This window comes from Rhinopithecus roxellana, chromosome 6 (genome assembly GCF_007565055.1).
Source record: "Rhinopithecus roxellana isolate Shanxi Qingling chromosome 6, ASM756505v1, whole genome shotgun sequence".
Taxonomy (NCBI): Eukaryota; Metazoa; Chordata; class Mammalia; order Primates; family Cercopithecidae; genus Rhinopithecus; species Rhinopithecus roxellana.
The window spans coordinates 126,982,110-126,998,820 of NC_044554.1; the positions used below are offsets into that span (position 1 = coordinate 126,982,110).

At 39.2% G+C, this 16,711-nt stretch overlaps 1 protein-coding gene across 1 annotated transcript in view; it reads left to right on the forward strand.

Moving 5' to 3' along the window:
• The first annotated feature begins 3,692 nt into the window (after positions 1-3,692).
• Positions 3,693-16,711, forward strand: part of SDHAF3 (succinate dehydrogenase complex assembly factor 3) — a 73,137-nt gene continuing 60,118 nt past the window's right edge. Inside the window, exon 1 of the mRNA XM_010363286.1 lies at positions 3,693-4,236. Coding sequence (XP_010361588.1) covers positions 4,063-4,236 — 174 coding nt within the window. The 5' untranslated portion in view covers positions 3,693-4,062. The remainder of the gene's footprint in view (positions 4,237-16,711) is intronic.

A 16,711-nucleotide genomic window follows, 5' to 3' on the forward strand; every position in this document is an offset into this window, starting at 1 on the left:
ATATTTTAAAAATTAAGAAAATGTGAGGTATGTCATAAATTCATAAAATACAATGCAAATACTAGTTTATTTTTATCATTTCTTACCATAAAATATATGCAAATCTATTAGAAAAAGCTAAAATTTATCAAAACTGACACATATGAACGGACAGTATATGGGGCCATTCACAGTATAGAGAAATGTAAACAAAGGTGTAGTATTAAATCATAACTGCACAAAATTAATGGTGGTTCATACTGTTATACTGTAATAATTTCATAGCCACCTCCTGTTGCTATTTGGTGAGCTCAAGTTTGCAAGTATCTGCTTAAAACAGTATGATGCTAGGACCAGGTGTAGTGGCTCACGCCTGTAATCCCAGCACCTGGGGAGGCTGAGGTGGGTGGATCACATTGTCAGGAGATCAAGAACATCCTGGATAACACGGTGAAACCCCGTCTCTACTAAAAATACAAAAATTAGCTGGGTGTGGTGGCACACGCCTGTAGTGCCAGCTACTGGGGAGGCTGAGGCAGGAGAATCGTTTGAACCCGGGAGGCAGAGATTGCAGTGAGCCGAGATCATGCCATTGGACTTCGGCCTGGGTGACAGAGGGAGACTCCATCTCAAAAAAACAGAAACAAAAAACAAACAAAAAAATCTCTGTGTGATGCTAATAATCTCTGTGTGAACAGTTCATCTCTCCAGTAAACTGCATATCCCAGTAAAAAAAAATTTGTCACAGTTCTTGCATTTTTTTTATTGCATCCAGTGCAGTACAGTAAACCTTGAATAACACCAAGGGACCCATGTGAAGTGCCACTAGCAATGCTGGAAGTACTCCCAAGAAGCAGAAAAAAGTAATGACATTAAAATAAAAAGTTAAATTGCTTGATATATACCATAGATTGAGGGCTGCACCTCTGGTTGCCAGTCATTTCTGACATACAATTCATCTTGGAAACAGATGACATAAACTTATGGTATTAATAAATATACTACAGTACTGTAAATATATTTTCTCTTCCTTGTGATTTTCTTAACATTTTCTTCTCTGTAGCTTACTTTATCATAAGAACACAGTATATAACACACATACAGTATGTGTTAATCAACTGTTTACGGAATTAATAAGGCTTCTGATCAACAGTGGGTGAATCCAAAGCTCTACTTACCGAAATGGAAAGATCGAGGAGGCAAAAGAGAAAGTATAGAAAATTTGAATAATATAATCAACTGAACAAGATAATGCGGTTTAAGTTTATCCTTTTTGCACAGTAGTTATGTTTTGGGGGAGTCAGAAGTTATATGCGAATTTTTAACTGGCATCCCTAACCCTTGCATTCTTTAAGGGTCAGCTGTATATGGATTTTTTTCCATTCCCTTTTAATACAAAATTTTGCCTACTTTGTCAGATGTTTTTCTATCAACTAAGATGCTGGCTTTTGTGTTGCAGAATTCATTGATTTCTATTTTTTTACTATTATTATTATTATTTTTGGAGACAGAGTCTTACTCTGTCCCCCGGGCTGGAGTGCAGTGGTGAGATCTTGGCTCACTGCAAGCTCCGCCTCCCGGATTCACGCCATTCTCTTGCCTCAGCCTCTCAAATAACTGGGACTACAGGTGCCCGCCACCACACCCGGCTAATTTTTTGTATTTTTAGTATAGACAGGGGTTTCACCGTGTTAGCCAGGATGGTGTTGATCTCATGACCTCGTGATCCGCCCACCTCAGCCTCCCAAAGTGCTGGGATTACAGGTGTGAGCCACCGCGCCCGGCTATTATCATTATTTTAAAATCAGGAATGGGTGTTGAATTTGTTAAATGTTTTTCAACTTCTGAAGCAATGGTCATTTTTTTCCTATAGTATATCATTAATACTTTAAATTATAAAATATAACATTTTATTTGGACTTTCAGTTGATTTTCTGTTCTCAATAATCAACAATTATAAACATTTAAAAACATTCCTTATGGTTTGATTTTTCTCTCCAGATACAAACACATTAAGTTTCTCTTTGATATTTTTTATGTAACTTGTTTCAGAAATTCAGAAAAATACTAAAGACTATTATGCTTTCTAAATTGACTTTCAGAGAATGGACTTTCCATTAATGTATTTGCTTTTCTAATTCTTTGAACAGTATGTTTAAGCTTGAAATTTTGGTTTTAAGACTATCTTCTATCTTACCACTGCATTTCAATAATTAGACATATCAGATACCATATAAAAACGTTAAATAACACCTTCCTTTTTATAGTTTTCATCGTCACACAATGATGTACCTAAAGTTGAGACTCCAAGGTAAGGTGGGAAATGAAAGACAATTTCTGGTGTTGTTTTGGGGGACTATGGGTAGTCACAATGGCTAGATCCAGTTTGTACATCTCTCTAGGCCTCTTAAGCATGTGAGAGCTGTTCGGGTTCAAGATGTATCTTGTCCCAGACTTTTCATTGTTCTCAATAATTTAGAACTTGAAATTTGAGTAACTATAATTTGAAAACTGAGCCACTTATGCAACTGAATTCAAGACCGTAAAAACGTTGTGTTCTTATCTAATGATGTAAAGCAGTTTCCAAATCTTTTGTTATCAGTTTCTCCCCCTCCCCACTCCTTTCTCACTTCCGTTTGAGAGAAAAATGCTTTAGCATTATTTGCAAGCAAGACTTATTTTCAACGTTTTAGTCAAGACAAGAGTATAATACAAAGTAACAATTCAGTACACTATATGCAGGTGTTTCTTCTTCTTTAATTTACTTTTCCTTATTTACCAATTCTCTCCATCTCTTTTGACCTCAAAATTCTTTATCTGCTTGTCAAAAATTGTCCCTAGCCGTCTCCTTCCATTTCTAGTTTTGTGTGAGGTAGTCCACAGAAGCAGTACGCTGAATAGTGCAGTTGCTGTGTTGATCATCCCTATGGCTATAGGTGGTTATTATATTTTGTGTGCCCTGAAAGGCTTAGGCGATGTGTTACATATATAATTTTAAGGCATTTACCCCACTTTTTTAAAACAAAAAATTTTTAAGCAATTATTTAAGAGTGGATACATGTTCTCTTTCACTTTACAAAACATTTTGGAGGGAATCTGAGAGAAGTCATGGTTAGAGATTAGTAAAGTTGGAAAGCACTGCAAATTACCTAACCCAGCTTATTTACATGTGAGAAAATCTGGGCACAGAGCGGTTAAATCACTTGCAGAGTAACATATAAAAAAAAACAAACACATGAAGGAAGGATAAAGGAAAGGTCTGCATGAAGTGTAGTGATCTAGATTGGTGGCCAGAAATACAACTGTGATCTTATTTTCAGTTCATGGCTATTTTTACCACAAGAGCAACACCGATCAGCCTAAATTGGTCAGGGAAACAGAGGAAGTTTTGTCCTGAAAATGTAGCTCACTGTTCAGCTTGTAAAAAAATAAAATAAAGGTTGTCATTATTATTGCTTGATTCCACTTTTCAAGGGCTAACCACTTGTCTTGGCTTCTCTTTCACCCATCATCTGCTATTTTTGAGCATTGATTATCCAATGCTTTGTGGACCCTTTCTACTCTATTTTGGCTCAATTAATTCCTTTTTTAATTAATTCATTGGCAGAATGTTTTCTCACATTTTCACAAGTGTTGGCTCTTGAAAGAGGTATTTATTACACATGTTCCTTGACTCCAAAGGAAACCAGAAAAAAACAAACTGGAACAAGAAATTTGGTAGGAGGAACAGAAACGAAGTTGCATGAAAAAGGCAGTGGAGTGGGACTGAGAAGTGACAACTGCCCACGACTGACCTCCCTCTTTCAAGGCCTGTGTCGCCAGGACGCTGCCCAGAAGAAGCCACAACGAGGCGCAGGCGCGATTCCACGAGGGCCACGCCCCTCCTAGAGAAGGACCGACCCGTTTCCGCCCGCATCGGAGCTTGGGTTTCCGGAAGGACCTGATTCTGGAAGGGACCAAACCGGATAGAGGTCGCGCGCCCTCTTTCGTCTGCCTTCCGGTTCACTAATAAGCAATTTCGCAGAAGGGCTGGAACGGCTCTTCCCTCTGCGCAGGCGCAGTCGTCGCTTGACCCGCGGCGCTATGCCGGGGCGGCACGTTTCTCGAGTCCGGGCTTTGTACAAGCGCGTCTTGCAGCTGCACCGTGTTCTGCCTCCGGACCTCAAAGCCCTGGGCGACCAGTACGTGAAAGACGAATTTAGGAGACATAAGATCGTTGGTTCTGACGAGGCCCAGCGTTTCTTGCAGGAATGGGAGGCAAGTGACGCCCCCTTTTCTCTGCCCAAGACCTTTGGGGTCCCTCGGTGTCCCGGTTTCTCGTTCCAGTCCCCCATGCGGGGTTAAACAGAGCAGCAACCTGTTCTGTTTGAATTAAACAGCGTAATGCTGTTCGATAACACTTTCCAAAATTTCTCCCACGGGTTTCTCACTGGAGCATATCCTGTTACTTCAGCGTCCCCAATTCAGCTCAACTTTTCAGCTCCTGCAGATGCCAGGTGCTGGAAGGATGAGGGTAGGAGGTCACAAAAATGAGCAAGTCGTCGTTAAGTGTTCAAAGACTTCAGGAGCTTTTTGTTATTTTAAGTGCTTTTGCACATAGTAAGCGCCCATTAATAAATTAGTGCTTCTCTTATTAGTTTTCACATTTAAAGGCTTATTTCCGTAATTTATGATTTCTTTAATCTCAGCTGTTTTGGTTTGGTTTAAATAATTTTCTCACTTGGCTGATACAGAAATCAGGTAACATGAAAAAGACCATAGATTACAAAAGGCAGGAGATTACACACTGTGAAGGAGAAAAATGCTGGTGCCAGTGAAGTCAGGTGAAAGTTGTTTCCTCCGGGGTCTCAAGTCAGTGTTACATCGCCCTGCACCATTGCGGTAAATGTTAAACAGACACATGCATTAGCAGTAAGTCGTTTGACTTTTTTTTTGGTATTTTTGAGTGAAGGACAAAAGATATTCAGAGTATTTCGTGGGGCTCGGGGCCCTGCAGGATTGCCCCAAGTTTTCATTTGCAAATGTAAAGAAATGAATGGAATTAGAGATTGGAATGACAGCTCAGATATTTGAAAGCATGAGTTGGAGCTGGTATGAAAATAGAGGTAAGCGATTCTTCGGCCTAAAAAGTTGAAGGGGAGTTGACTAAAGTCTGCTTTTTTTAAAAAAAATCAAAAGAATGGTTAGGGTGAGCACAAAATTTGCACTGATTTCCAGAATTCTTATTTGAATAATTATTGAAGCTTTTAAGAGCGACATTTAGAACAATCGGGAAATTTAGAACTTTCTTGAAAATCATGGCGTATTTGATGTAATTCGCTTGCCTGAAGCCAAGGAAGTTGAAGCTTTTCAGGTACAGAGCACTTTATTTTAATACGGTAATTTGGTTTTGGAGCCTGAAGAACTGGATTCAGATTCAGTCTCTGACATTTATTAATATTAAGTGTCAATCACTTAATTTTTCTGGTCTTATTTTCTCATCTATAAAATAATAAGTGTTTATGCATCTCAAAATTTACGTATGTAAATGTATTTACAAGCACTTGTTTGTTGCCAATTGTTACGAAGCTATAAGATACTGTATTAAAGTATTTTACATCTTTTAAGGTAGGTCATTTTGTGGCCGTACAGGAAGGAGAGTAGCTCTCTGTTGGGAGGAAATAAGGTTTTTTTGAGAAGTCTTAAAATGTAAGCACTTGGAAGCCTTTTAGGGAAACAGTAGGAAAGAGGAGCAACTCAGAAAAAAAATTGATAATAGGTTGTAGGAGAGAAAGAGGGTATAAAAAAGAACTGCATAAATAAAAAATGTGTTAGTTGACCTAGTAGGCTTGGTAACTGGAATTGAGGTTTTTAAAACTCTTGGAATAATTTTAGACATACAGGAGAGTTAGAAAGACAGTACAGAGTTCCCTACATCCTGTTTCCCCCTATGTTAGCATCTTACATTATCAGGGTACAGTGATCAAAAGCAAGAAATTAACATTGCTACAATATACTGTTAACTACAGGCTTTATTTACAATTTGCCAGCCCTTTCACTAATGTCCTTTTTCTGTTCCAGGATCCAATGGGGATTTTACAATGCATTCAGTCATTCTTTTTCCTTAATCTCCATTCTGTGAGAGTTCCTCGTCTTCTTATCTTTCATTACCTTGATAATTTTTTGAAAAGTACTGGTCTGTTAACTTTGTGGAATGCCTCTCAATTTGAGTTTGTCTGATGTTTTCTCATGGTTTAATTGATGTTACGCATTACTGAGAATACCACAGGGGCTGAAGTGTTCTTCTCAACACTTAATGTCAGAGGTCATGTGATATTAACATGACTTCTTACTGGTGACGATAACTGTGATCACTTGGTTAAAGTAATAGTCCGCCTGGTGTCTCTACTGTAAACTTACTATTTCACTTTTGAAATTAATACATATCTGGTAGGTACTCTCAGGCTTTCAGATGACTACTAATCTTAGCATTCATTGATGGATTTTGCCATTGGGTTCGCTCATTCCTTTTGGACTTATTAGTTGACATACGTCTGTAGAGAACAGTTTTCCTGTCTTCCCGGACCATTGTTGATCTACTGGAATTAATGAATTGGCAGCTGGGTAAAGAGAAATTTAAACACAGTGATCTCTTTGGATAACATAATTATCACAGTTGCAAGGCAGCTTAACCTAAGCCTGGGAGTTAGACGTGGTAGGTTGGATCCTACCAAGAAAGATACTTGAAGAACTAGTCTTTTTGACAGAGTAGGGCTAGAGAAGAGCTAATGATTGGAGGGGGAAAAAAACCTGGCTAGAGAAGTTTTATCACCAGAGAGTAATATATTTAAGACTTCCAAGTCTTTTTTCCCCCCACATGTTCTTCAAAACATCTAATTTATGACTGTTATACTAGATACTGCTAGATATGACATGGATTTGTATGCCTTTATTTTTCAGTTAGTGCTCATTACAAACTTGGCACCTGTTGTTTGAATATTACTTAATGGTTACGTTTACATCAAACTAAGAGTAACTTGTGGATTTCTAACTTGATACGTTATGTAGAGTCTGGTCTACACAATCCCAATCCCTCACACATATCTAAACTTAATTGTGAACTTGAATGGATTCTGAATTTGTTTTACATCAGTGGGCAACGTTGGGTAAGTTACCACTGAAGAAAAGAAAGGGATCAAGAACACTAGAGGCCCCGTATTTGGAAGAGAGTTCTCTAGTTCCTTTCATTTGTGATCCTGGAAAACTGGCAATATAATAGTAGAGAGAATTCAGCTGGGGGAGGTTTTTGTTCAAGGACCAACTGGGGCAACGTGGAAGGAAAGTATTTTAAGTATATAAATGTAAAAGCATGTTTACAGAGTAAATAGTGAATTTGTATAATTTCTCTCCATAAGAGAAAAAATAAAGTTCAGGAAGAGTTTTTGGGAATCTATTAAGGGAGAGTGTACGATAACTGGTTTGTAAAATGTGCATTGTAATCTCAACTCTTAGGAGGTAACTATTAGAAGTGAAGTTGAGACTCCATAGATCAGGGGTCTTACTATGGCATTTTAAAAGTTCTGACTGCTCAATTTTGAGGAATAGTTGATTTAAGTAAGGCTTTCTATTTTTCTCTCTGTGCCTACCACTTATTTTCTAGGAAATCAGAATAAGCATTGAAGATTAAATAGATAAAACATGTTGGTGAGAGAATATGAAACAAAGAGCACGCAAGAGTGTGCTCTCAGGAGCTACCTGAAGAGACTTCATGTGTTTAATTTTTCTTTTTCTGTCCCATTTATTTTTCTCAATTGCCTCTTGCCTAGTTCCTGTTGTTTTTCTTAAGTACCTGTTTTGTTCTGTGTCTGTTGGGGAATGTTTTTTAAGTGTTTTGTTTTTAGAAAAAGGTATAAACATTTTTCAGATAGTTTTGATCAATTGCTATTTCCAGACAATGTACTAGGCATTTAGGACACAAAAATGAATAATAAATATATTTTTACTTTCACAATGTTCAAAGTTTAGTAGAAAAGGATAGACAATTGCAATATAGTATGAAAGAGTGTCTATTAAATGCTGTGGGATCAAGGAGGAATGGAGGAAGTCGAAAGCTATACAAGATGGTTAAGTCTTGAGTAGGTCAAATTTACCATGTCAAAAAGAGAACCTTTTAGAAAGAGGGAATAACATATGCAGAGGCATCGAGGTAAGAAACAGTATGACTTTTTTTCCAGGAACTGCAGTATTGTGTTTGGAATTTAGTGTTTTACATGGAAGATGAGGAAGAAATAAAGCTAAAGAGGTGGCAGGAGACAGGATATTCTCCTAAGGGTTTTAAGTTTTTATTTTGAATCATTGAAAGCTTCTTAAATGGTGGAAATGATATAAATTGTATTCTAGAAAGATCATGTTGGCAGCAACATAGAGGAATAATTGAAGTAAAAGCCGGATTGAAAGTAGGGAGAACTGTTAGTAGATGGATGTAGTAATCCCAGTCTCAAATAGGTATATGCCTAAACCAAGACAGAGGCCTTGAAAATGGAGGATATAGATGTATGAAAATTTTTTTTTTCCTTTTAAAGTAGATTGGAACTTGACTTGTTGACTAATACAGTATTAGTGAAGGAGAAGAAAACAGAATGGATAACTCTCAGGTTTGGAGCATGATACCAGTAACCAGAATAGTCATATAGGAGGAACAGATTGGGAATGAGTTCAATTTGGTGTGCTTTGTACTAAACATTCTCATGGAACAGTTACATGAAGATGTTCAGAGAGATATATGTTGGTCTGATACTCAGGAGACAGATTGTGGCTGGAGATACAGATTTGGAAGTTACTACCTGTAGTTGGTGGACCAAAGATGTGGGTGGAAGTGCCCCTTTTGGTTATAGTGTTGGGGAAGTTGGTCAAAGATAGAACATTAACATTTAGGAGTTAAGAGAATGAAAGTAGTCATATAGTGCTAGAATTTTTCTTTTTTATCTTTTATCTTTTTTTTTTTTCCATCTATATTTGTTCCTAGTTACTGCTACAAAGGAAGTACTTTTTTGCTTTTTTAAATTTTAAGTTCTGGGATACATGTGCTGAACGTGCAGGTTTGTTACATGGGTATACATGTACGATGGTGGTTTACTATACCTATCAACCCATCATGTAGGTTTTAAGCCCTGCATGCATTTGATATTTGTCCTAATGCTCCTACCTCCTCTTTTCCCCCACCCCCTGAAAGGCCTGGGTGTGTGATGTTCCCCTCCCTGTGTCCATGTGTTCTCATTGTTCAATTCTCACTTATGAGTGAGAACATGCGGTGTTTAGTTTTCTGTTCTTGTATTAGTTTGCTGAGGATGATGGTTTCCAGCTTCATCCATGTCCCAGCAAAGGACATAAACTCATGCTTTTTTATGGCTGCATAGTATTCCATGGTGTATATGTTCCACATTTTCTCTATCCAGCCTATCATTGATGGGCATTTGGGTTGGTTGCAAGTCTTTGCTATTGTAAATAGTGCTGCAGTAAACATATATGTGCATGTGTCTTTATAGTAGAATGATTTATAATCCTTTGGGTATATACCCAGTAGTGGAATTGCTGGGTCAAATGGTATTTCCGGTTCCAGATCCTTGAGGAATCACCACACTGTCTTCCACAATGGTTGAAGTAATTTACGCTCCCACCAACAGTGTAAAAGTGTTTATATTTCTCCACATCCTCTCCAGCATCTGTTGTTTCCTGACTTTTTAATGACTGCCATTCTAATTGGCATGAGATGGTATATCATTGTGGTTTTGATTTGCATTTCTTTTTTTTTTTTTGAGACGGAGTCTTGCTCTGCCGCCCAGGCTGGAGTGCAGTGGCCTGCTCTCAGCTCACTGCAAGCTCCGCCTCCCGGGTTCACGCCATTCTCCTGTCTCAGCCTCCCGAGTAGCTGGGACTATAGGCGCCCGCCTCGTCGCCCGGCTGGTTTTTTGTATTTTTTAGTAGAGACGGGGTTTCACCGTATTAGCCAGGATGGTCTCGATCTCCTGACCTCATGATCCGCCCGTCTCGGCCTCCCAAAGTGCTGGGATTACAGGCTTGAGCCACCGTGCCCGGCCTGATTTGCATTTCTCTAATGACCAGTGATGATGAGCTTTTTTTCATGTTTGTTGGCAGCATACATGTCTTTTTTTTTTTTTGAGAAGTGTGTGTTCATATCATTTGCCCACTTTTTGATGGGTTTTTTTTTCTTGTAAATTAAGTTCCTTTTGTAGATTCTGTATATTAGCCCTTTGTCAGAAGGATATATTGCAAAAATTTTCTCCCATTCTGTAGGTTGCCTATTCACTCTGATGATAGTTTCTTTTGCTGAGCAGAAGCTCTTTAATTTAAGTAGATCCCATTTGTCAATTTTGGTTTTTGTTACCATTGCTTTTGGTGTTTTAATCATGAAGTCTTTGCCCATGCCTGTGTCCTGAATGGTATTGCCTAGGTTTTCTTCTAGGGTTTTTTGGTTTTAGGTTTTACGTTAAGTCTTGAATCCATCTTGAGTTGGTCGTAAGGCGTAAGGAAGGGGTCCAGTTTCTGTTTTCTGCATATGGCTAGCCAGTTTTCCCAGCACCATTTATTAAATAGGGAATCCTTTCCCCATTGCATGTTTTTGTCAGGTTTGTCAAAGATGAGATGGTTTTAGATGTGTGGTGTTATTTCGGAGGCCTCTGTTTTGTTCCATTCATCTATATGTCTGTTTTGGTACCAGTACCAAGCTCTTTTAGCCTTGTAGTATAGTTTGAAGTCAGGTAGCGTGATGCCTTCAGCCTTGTTATTTTTGCTTAGGATTGTTTTGGCTATGTGGGCTCTTTTTTGGTTCCATATGAAATTTAAAGTAATTTTTTTTCTAGTTATGTGAAGAAAGTCAATGGTAGCTTGATGGGAATAGCACTGAATGTATAAATTACTTTCAGCAGTATGGCCATTTTCACAATATTGATTATTCCCATCCATGAGCATGGAAGGTTTTTCCATTTGTTTTCTCTCTTCTTTGAGCAGTGGTTTGTAGTTCTCCTTGAAGAGGTCCTTTGTGTCTCTTGTAAGTTGTATTCCTAGGTATTTTATTTTCTTTGTAGCAATTGTGAATGGGAGTTCACTCCTGATTTGGCTCCCTGCTTATCTATTATTGGTGTATAGGAATGCTTGCAATTTTTGCACGTTGATTTCATATCCTGAGACTTTGCTAAAGTTGTTTATCAGCTTAAGGAGTTTTTGGGCTGAGATGGGATTTTCTAAATATACAATCATGTCATTTACAAACAGACAATTTGACTTCCTCTCTTCCTATTTGGATACCCTTTATTTCTTTCTCTTGTTTGATTGCTCTGGCCAGAACTTCCAATACTACGTTGAATAGGAGTGGTGAGAGAGGTCATCGTTGTCTAGTACTGGTTTTCAAAGGGAATGCTTTATCATTTTTATTGTGTCTATTTGATTCTTCTCTCTTTTCTTCTTTGTTAGTCTGGTCAGCAGTCTATTTAGTTAGTCTTTTCAAAAAATCAGCTCCAATTCATTGACTTTTTTTGAAGGGTTTTTCAGGTCTCTGTCTCCTTCAGTTCTGCTCTGATCTTAGTTATTTCTTGTCTTCTGCTAGCTTTTGAATTTGTTTGCTCTTGCTTCTCTAGTTCTTTTCATTGTGACAGTAGGGTGTTGATTTTAGGTCTTTCCCACTTTCTGATGTGGGCATTTAGTGCTATAAATTTCCCTCTAAACACTGCTTTAGCTGTGTCCCAGAGATTCCGGCACATTGTCTCCTTGTTCTCTTTGGTTTCAAAGAAACCACTTTCAGGAACCTCAGTCAATCATAGTCTTGGTCTTTTCACATAGTCCCATATTTCTTGGAGTCTTTGTTCATTCCTTTTCATTCTTTTTTCTCTAATATCATCTCCACGCCTTATTTCAGTAAGTTGATCTTCAGTCTCTGATATCCTTTCTTCCTCTTTATCGATTTGGCTCTTGATACTTGTGTATGCTTCATGAAGTTTTCGCGCTGTGTTTTTCATCTCCATCAGGTCATTTATGTTCTTCTCCAAACTGGTTGTTTTAGTTAGCAGTTCCTGTAACCTTTTGTCAGAATTCTTAGCTTCCTTGCATTGGGTTAGAACATGCTCCTTTAGCCTAGAGGAGTTTGTTATTACCCACCTTCTGAAGCCTACTTATGTCAATTCATCAAAGTCATTCTCCATTCAGTTTTGTGTCCTTGCTGGAGAGGAGTTGCGATCGTTTGGAGGAGAAGAGGCATTCTGGTTTTTGAAATTTTCAGCATTTTTGTGCTGGTGTTTCCTCATCTTCATGGATTTACTTTGGATGGGGTTTTGTGTGAGGGTCTTTTTTGTTGATGTTCATGTTGCTGCCTTCTGTTTGTTAGTTTTTCTTCTAACAGGCCCCTCTTCTGCAGGTCTGCTGCAGTTTGCTGGAGGTCTACTCCAGACCCTATTTGCCTGGGTAAAACCAGCAGAGGTTGCAGAACAGCGAAGATTGCTGTCTGCTCCTTTCTCCTGAAGCTTCGTACCAGAGGGGCACCAGCCTGATGCCAGCCAGAGCTCTCTTGTATGAGGTGTCTGTCAACCCTTGTTGGGAGGACTCTTCCAGTCAGGAGGCATGGAGGTCAGGGACCCAGTTGAGGAGGCAGTTTGTCCCTTAGTGGAGCTCAAACATCGTCCTGGGAAAGCCCTCCTTGTCCGCATCCACTGCTCTCTTCAGAGCCGGCAGGCAGGAACGTTTAAGTCTGCTGAAGCTGTGCCCACAGGTGCTGCTTCCCCCAGGTGCTCTATCCCAGGGAGATGGGAGGTTTATCTGTAAACCCCTGACTGGGGCTGCTGCCTTTCTTTCAGAGATGCCCTGCCCAGAGAGGAGGAATCTAGAGAGGCAGTCTGGCCACAGCCGCTTTGTTGCATTATGTTGAGTTCCTCCCAGTCCTTAGTACTGTCAGGGGGAAAAGAGCCTACTTAAGCCTCAGTAATGGTGGATGCCCCTCCCCCCACCAAGCTCTGTTGGCCCGGGTCAACTTCAGACTTATTCTGGCAGCGAGAATTTCAAGCCAGTGGTTCTTAGCTTGCTGGCCTTCATGGGAGTGGGACCTACTGAGCGAGACCACTTGGTTCCCTGGCTTCAGCCCCCTTTCCAGGCGAGTGAACGGTTCTGTCTCGCCCGGATTCCAGGCACCACTGGAGTACGGAAATAAAAAAACAAACCTGCAGCTAACTCGGTGTCTGCCTGAATAGCCGCCCAGCTTTGAGCTTGAAACCCAGGGCCTTGGTGGTGTAGGCACACGAGGGAATCTCCTAGACTTCAGATTACAAAAAACCATGGGAAAAGCATAGTATCTGGGTCGGATAGCACAGGCCCTCATGGCTTCCCTTGACTGGGAAAGAGAGCCCCCTCACTTCTCCCCGCTCCTTGCGCTTCCCCGGTGAGGCAACACCCCACCCTGCTTCTGCTTGCCCTACATGGGCTGCACCCATTGCCTAACCAGTCCCAGTGAGATGATTTCTACATTTCTACATTAGTTGGAAATGTAGAAATCACCCGCCTTCTGTGTTGGTCTCACTTGGAGCTGCCAACCGGAGCTGTACCTTTTTGGCCACCTTGCCACATCCAAGAGAATCCATTTTCTTTTTCTTCCCTTCAAGTAAAGACAATGATCCCGGTATCACGGACTGACTGTAACTGCTCTTACTTGATTATGTTCAATTCTTTATATTTGTGTGATAATTTAGATATCATAACATTTTCTTTCTCATTTTATTTTGTCGCATTTGTTCGACAGGAGGAAATGCTTCAGACTTCAGGTAGCCATTCCTTTGTAACTCTCATGGGATGTCTTTTTCTTATATATGATTTTGAAGTGGATCATCATTTGTATGTATGTATCACACATACAAATGTATTATTAAGTGGCATGTCACCTATATTTAGAGTTTTCTTAATATAATTAGGATTGGATGGATATTTGGCTAGTTTTTATAAATGTACGCTTCTCTTACCTAATTTGTGGACCTCATTTTGTTGCTTTTGAACATCTTGATTTATAGTTTTAGCTTGCAGGAGAAAAGGAATGAATTGCTTCTCTGTTTAGTGAATGGATTGGATGTGTCAGGGATATGTCTCTCAAGTATGAGTGGGTCATTTGGGTCTCAGTCAAATTGTTAATTCTGCATTTTACTCATCGGTGTTTTTGTGATGGTTTATTCAATGGTGATTTGTCACACATACATGTTTTCTACATCAAGTTTTTTTTTTCTTTGTTTTTGAGACTGAGTCTCCCTCTGTCGCCGAGACTGGAGTGCAGTGGCACTGTGTGGGCTCACTGAACCCTCCTCCTGGGTTCAAGCAGTTCTCCTGCCTCAGCCTCCTGAGTAGCTGGGATTACAGGCATCCACCACCACACCCAGCTAGTTTTTATATTTTTAGTAAAGACGAGGTTTCACACGCTGTAACGCCCCCTTTGGGGCTGCACAGTTGCTGACATCTCCAAGTTTCCAGGCACCACTGCCCTCCCCTCATCCTGATGCTGGCACCCAAGGTGAAAGTCACTGTAGTATGCCTGGTCCAGCCACAGCCTCGCACGAAGCCAGTGCCTGGAGCTGCCCACCCCACCACAGACCCACCAGAGCAGCCGGCACACCTGGCTGTGCACCATGGCTGGATCCCACACTCGCTTGCTCACGTATCCCTTGCTGCTCTGTGCCTGGCTCGCCCTCAGTAGACATGGGATCCAGGCTGGCAGCGTGAACCGAGCGTAGCCTGCCAGCCTGGGTGGGCAGAGCAAGCCTAGTGGCCAGCTCAGAACTAAGTGAGGCCTGGGCAGGGGTGCTACCCACCAGAGAAGATTTCCGGCTGGCAATAGGACACTGGAAAAATCCTGCATCAATATCAAACAAGTCATTTTACTTCCATAGGCCTTAGTTTCTTCATCTTTAACATGAAAGGATTTCCAAGTAAAGATGGCAGACTGGGGATATCACGAGCTTATTTTTTATCTCCTCTCCCTTCCAAAGCCAGACTAAACTAGTAGTAAAGCAATTTTTAAAAGGAATAATCCATAATGACTAGAGAACAAGAATGGAGCCATTAGCAGCCAAGCTATTTCAACAGATTTTCTGAAGATGGAAAGCAGAAGAACAGTGTAAATAATGAAGCAAAGCAGACAGAGGAGGCCACAGTTCAGAATACAGAGAATACACCTAAAGAGATAGCCAAGCTGCCAAAACCAAGTGAACTCAAACACCAGGTTAGGTAGGAAATCAGGAGCGGGAAGCAAATACAGGCAAGATTAACCCTAAAACTAATTTCCCAATCAACAAGCCTATCTATATGTATAGTTCTTGGTTAGTTTCTTATTGCTTTATTCATAAATGTGGACAGATAACCAAAATTCTCGAGACATTTGAAACATGAAAGAGACCAAAATAAAACAAAAAATGTCCCCAGAGGAGATACACAGAAAAGAGGACATTTCTTTTTATTATAAGCCCTTCTACACTGTTAGCCTGAAGTGCTAATTGCCTGGTATTTCTATTTGAAAGATTGTTTTCAGTAATGAGATGAGAATGGAAATTGCTGGGCTGTAACTGTTAAACTTTCTTAATAATCAGGCACACACTCTTTTTTGAAAGGTTTCTTTGGGCCTTAGTTGTCTCAAGAGGGAAAATAATATTTTGCCTCTGAATTAGGGATGGACCAAAAGTTCCTTTTTACTAAACTCTTAAGATGTGATTATGTTATGAGGTGAGTTAAACTATTGAATCAAATGGCTTGGTTAAAGTATAAAGACAAATAGAATGTTTAGGATTAATATGTGATTGGCCACATTAATATGAAAAGAACTTATTTAGCTCAATAGGAAAAAACTTAAAGCTTTACTAAAAGAAATGGGCAAAAGAGACTCTTAAGAGGTCATTCTGTGGTTTATGTACAAAGATGTTAATTGCTGTGTTGCATATCTATAGTAAAGTGAGAATTTTAAATTACTGTAAATATCCAATGATTGAATAATGAAATTATAGCCACATAATGGATGGGTTAGTATGCAGTTATTAGAAATGGTGTTTCAGAAGAACTAATAACATGGAAAAACTGTAACATAATTTCATATAAACTTTATCTTTGGATGATAAGATTAAGAATGATTGTAATTTTCTTCTGTGTACCTCAGATTTTCTTGATTCTCTGCAAATATCAGGTGTTACTTTAGTAATTATAAGAAAGTTATTAAAGATAATTTTTAAAATGCACTGAATATATTTAATATTTTTACCAGTCGTATTTCACAGAGGACTTGAGGCAGACATGCTCACTGAGTCAGCTACTAGCACCTTATATATACATTTCCTAATTTTGCTTTTAAAATTTTGTAGGTTCAACTCAGACTTCTTCATGTTTAATAAATGCTGATGTCATCTATATATTTTGTATGATTTCTTGTTGAGTTTTCTAAGTGAAATAAATGAAAATCTAAATGTGTAGATTCAAAATTTATCTAAATATTTCTTTTTTACTTAACCATTAGAAAAAATATTTGGAATCTTTAGGACTCTAAACCGAGATCAGAAAATCATCATGATTATCTATTTGGTACCTGTCATCAGTGTCATCTATCTGGTCTAGTATTATGTCTTGTTAAGCAACGTGAAGAATCTTACGTTTAATTTCTTAGAGATCATACTTAAATATTCAATGATTTTCCACTAACTTAATTTGATAAAAATTAAGTTACCATGTA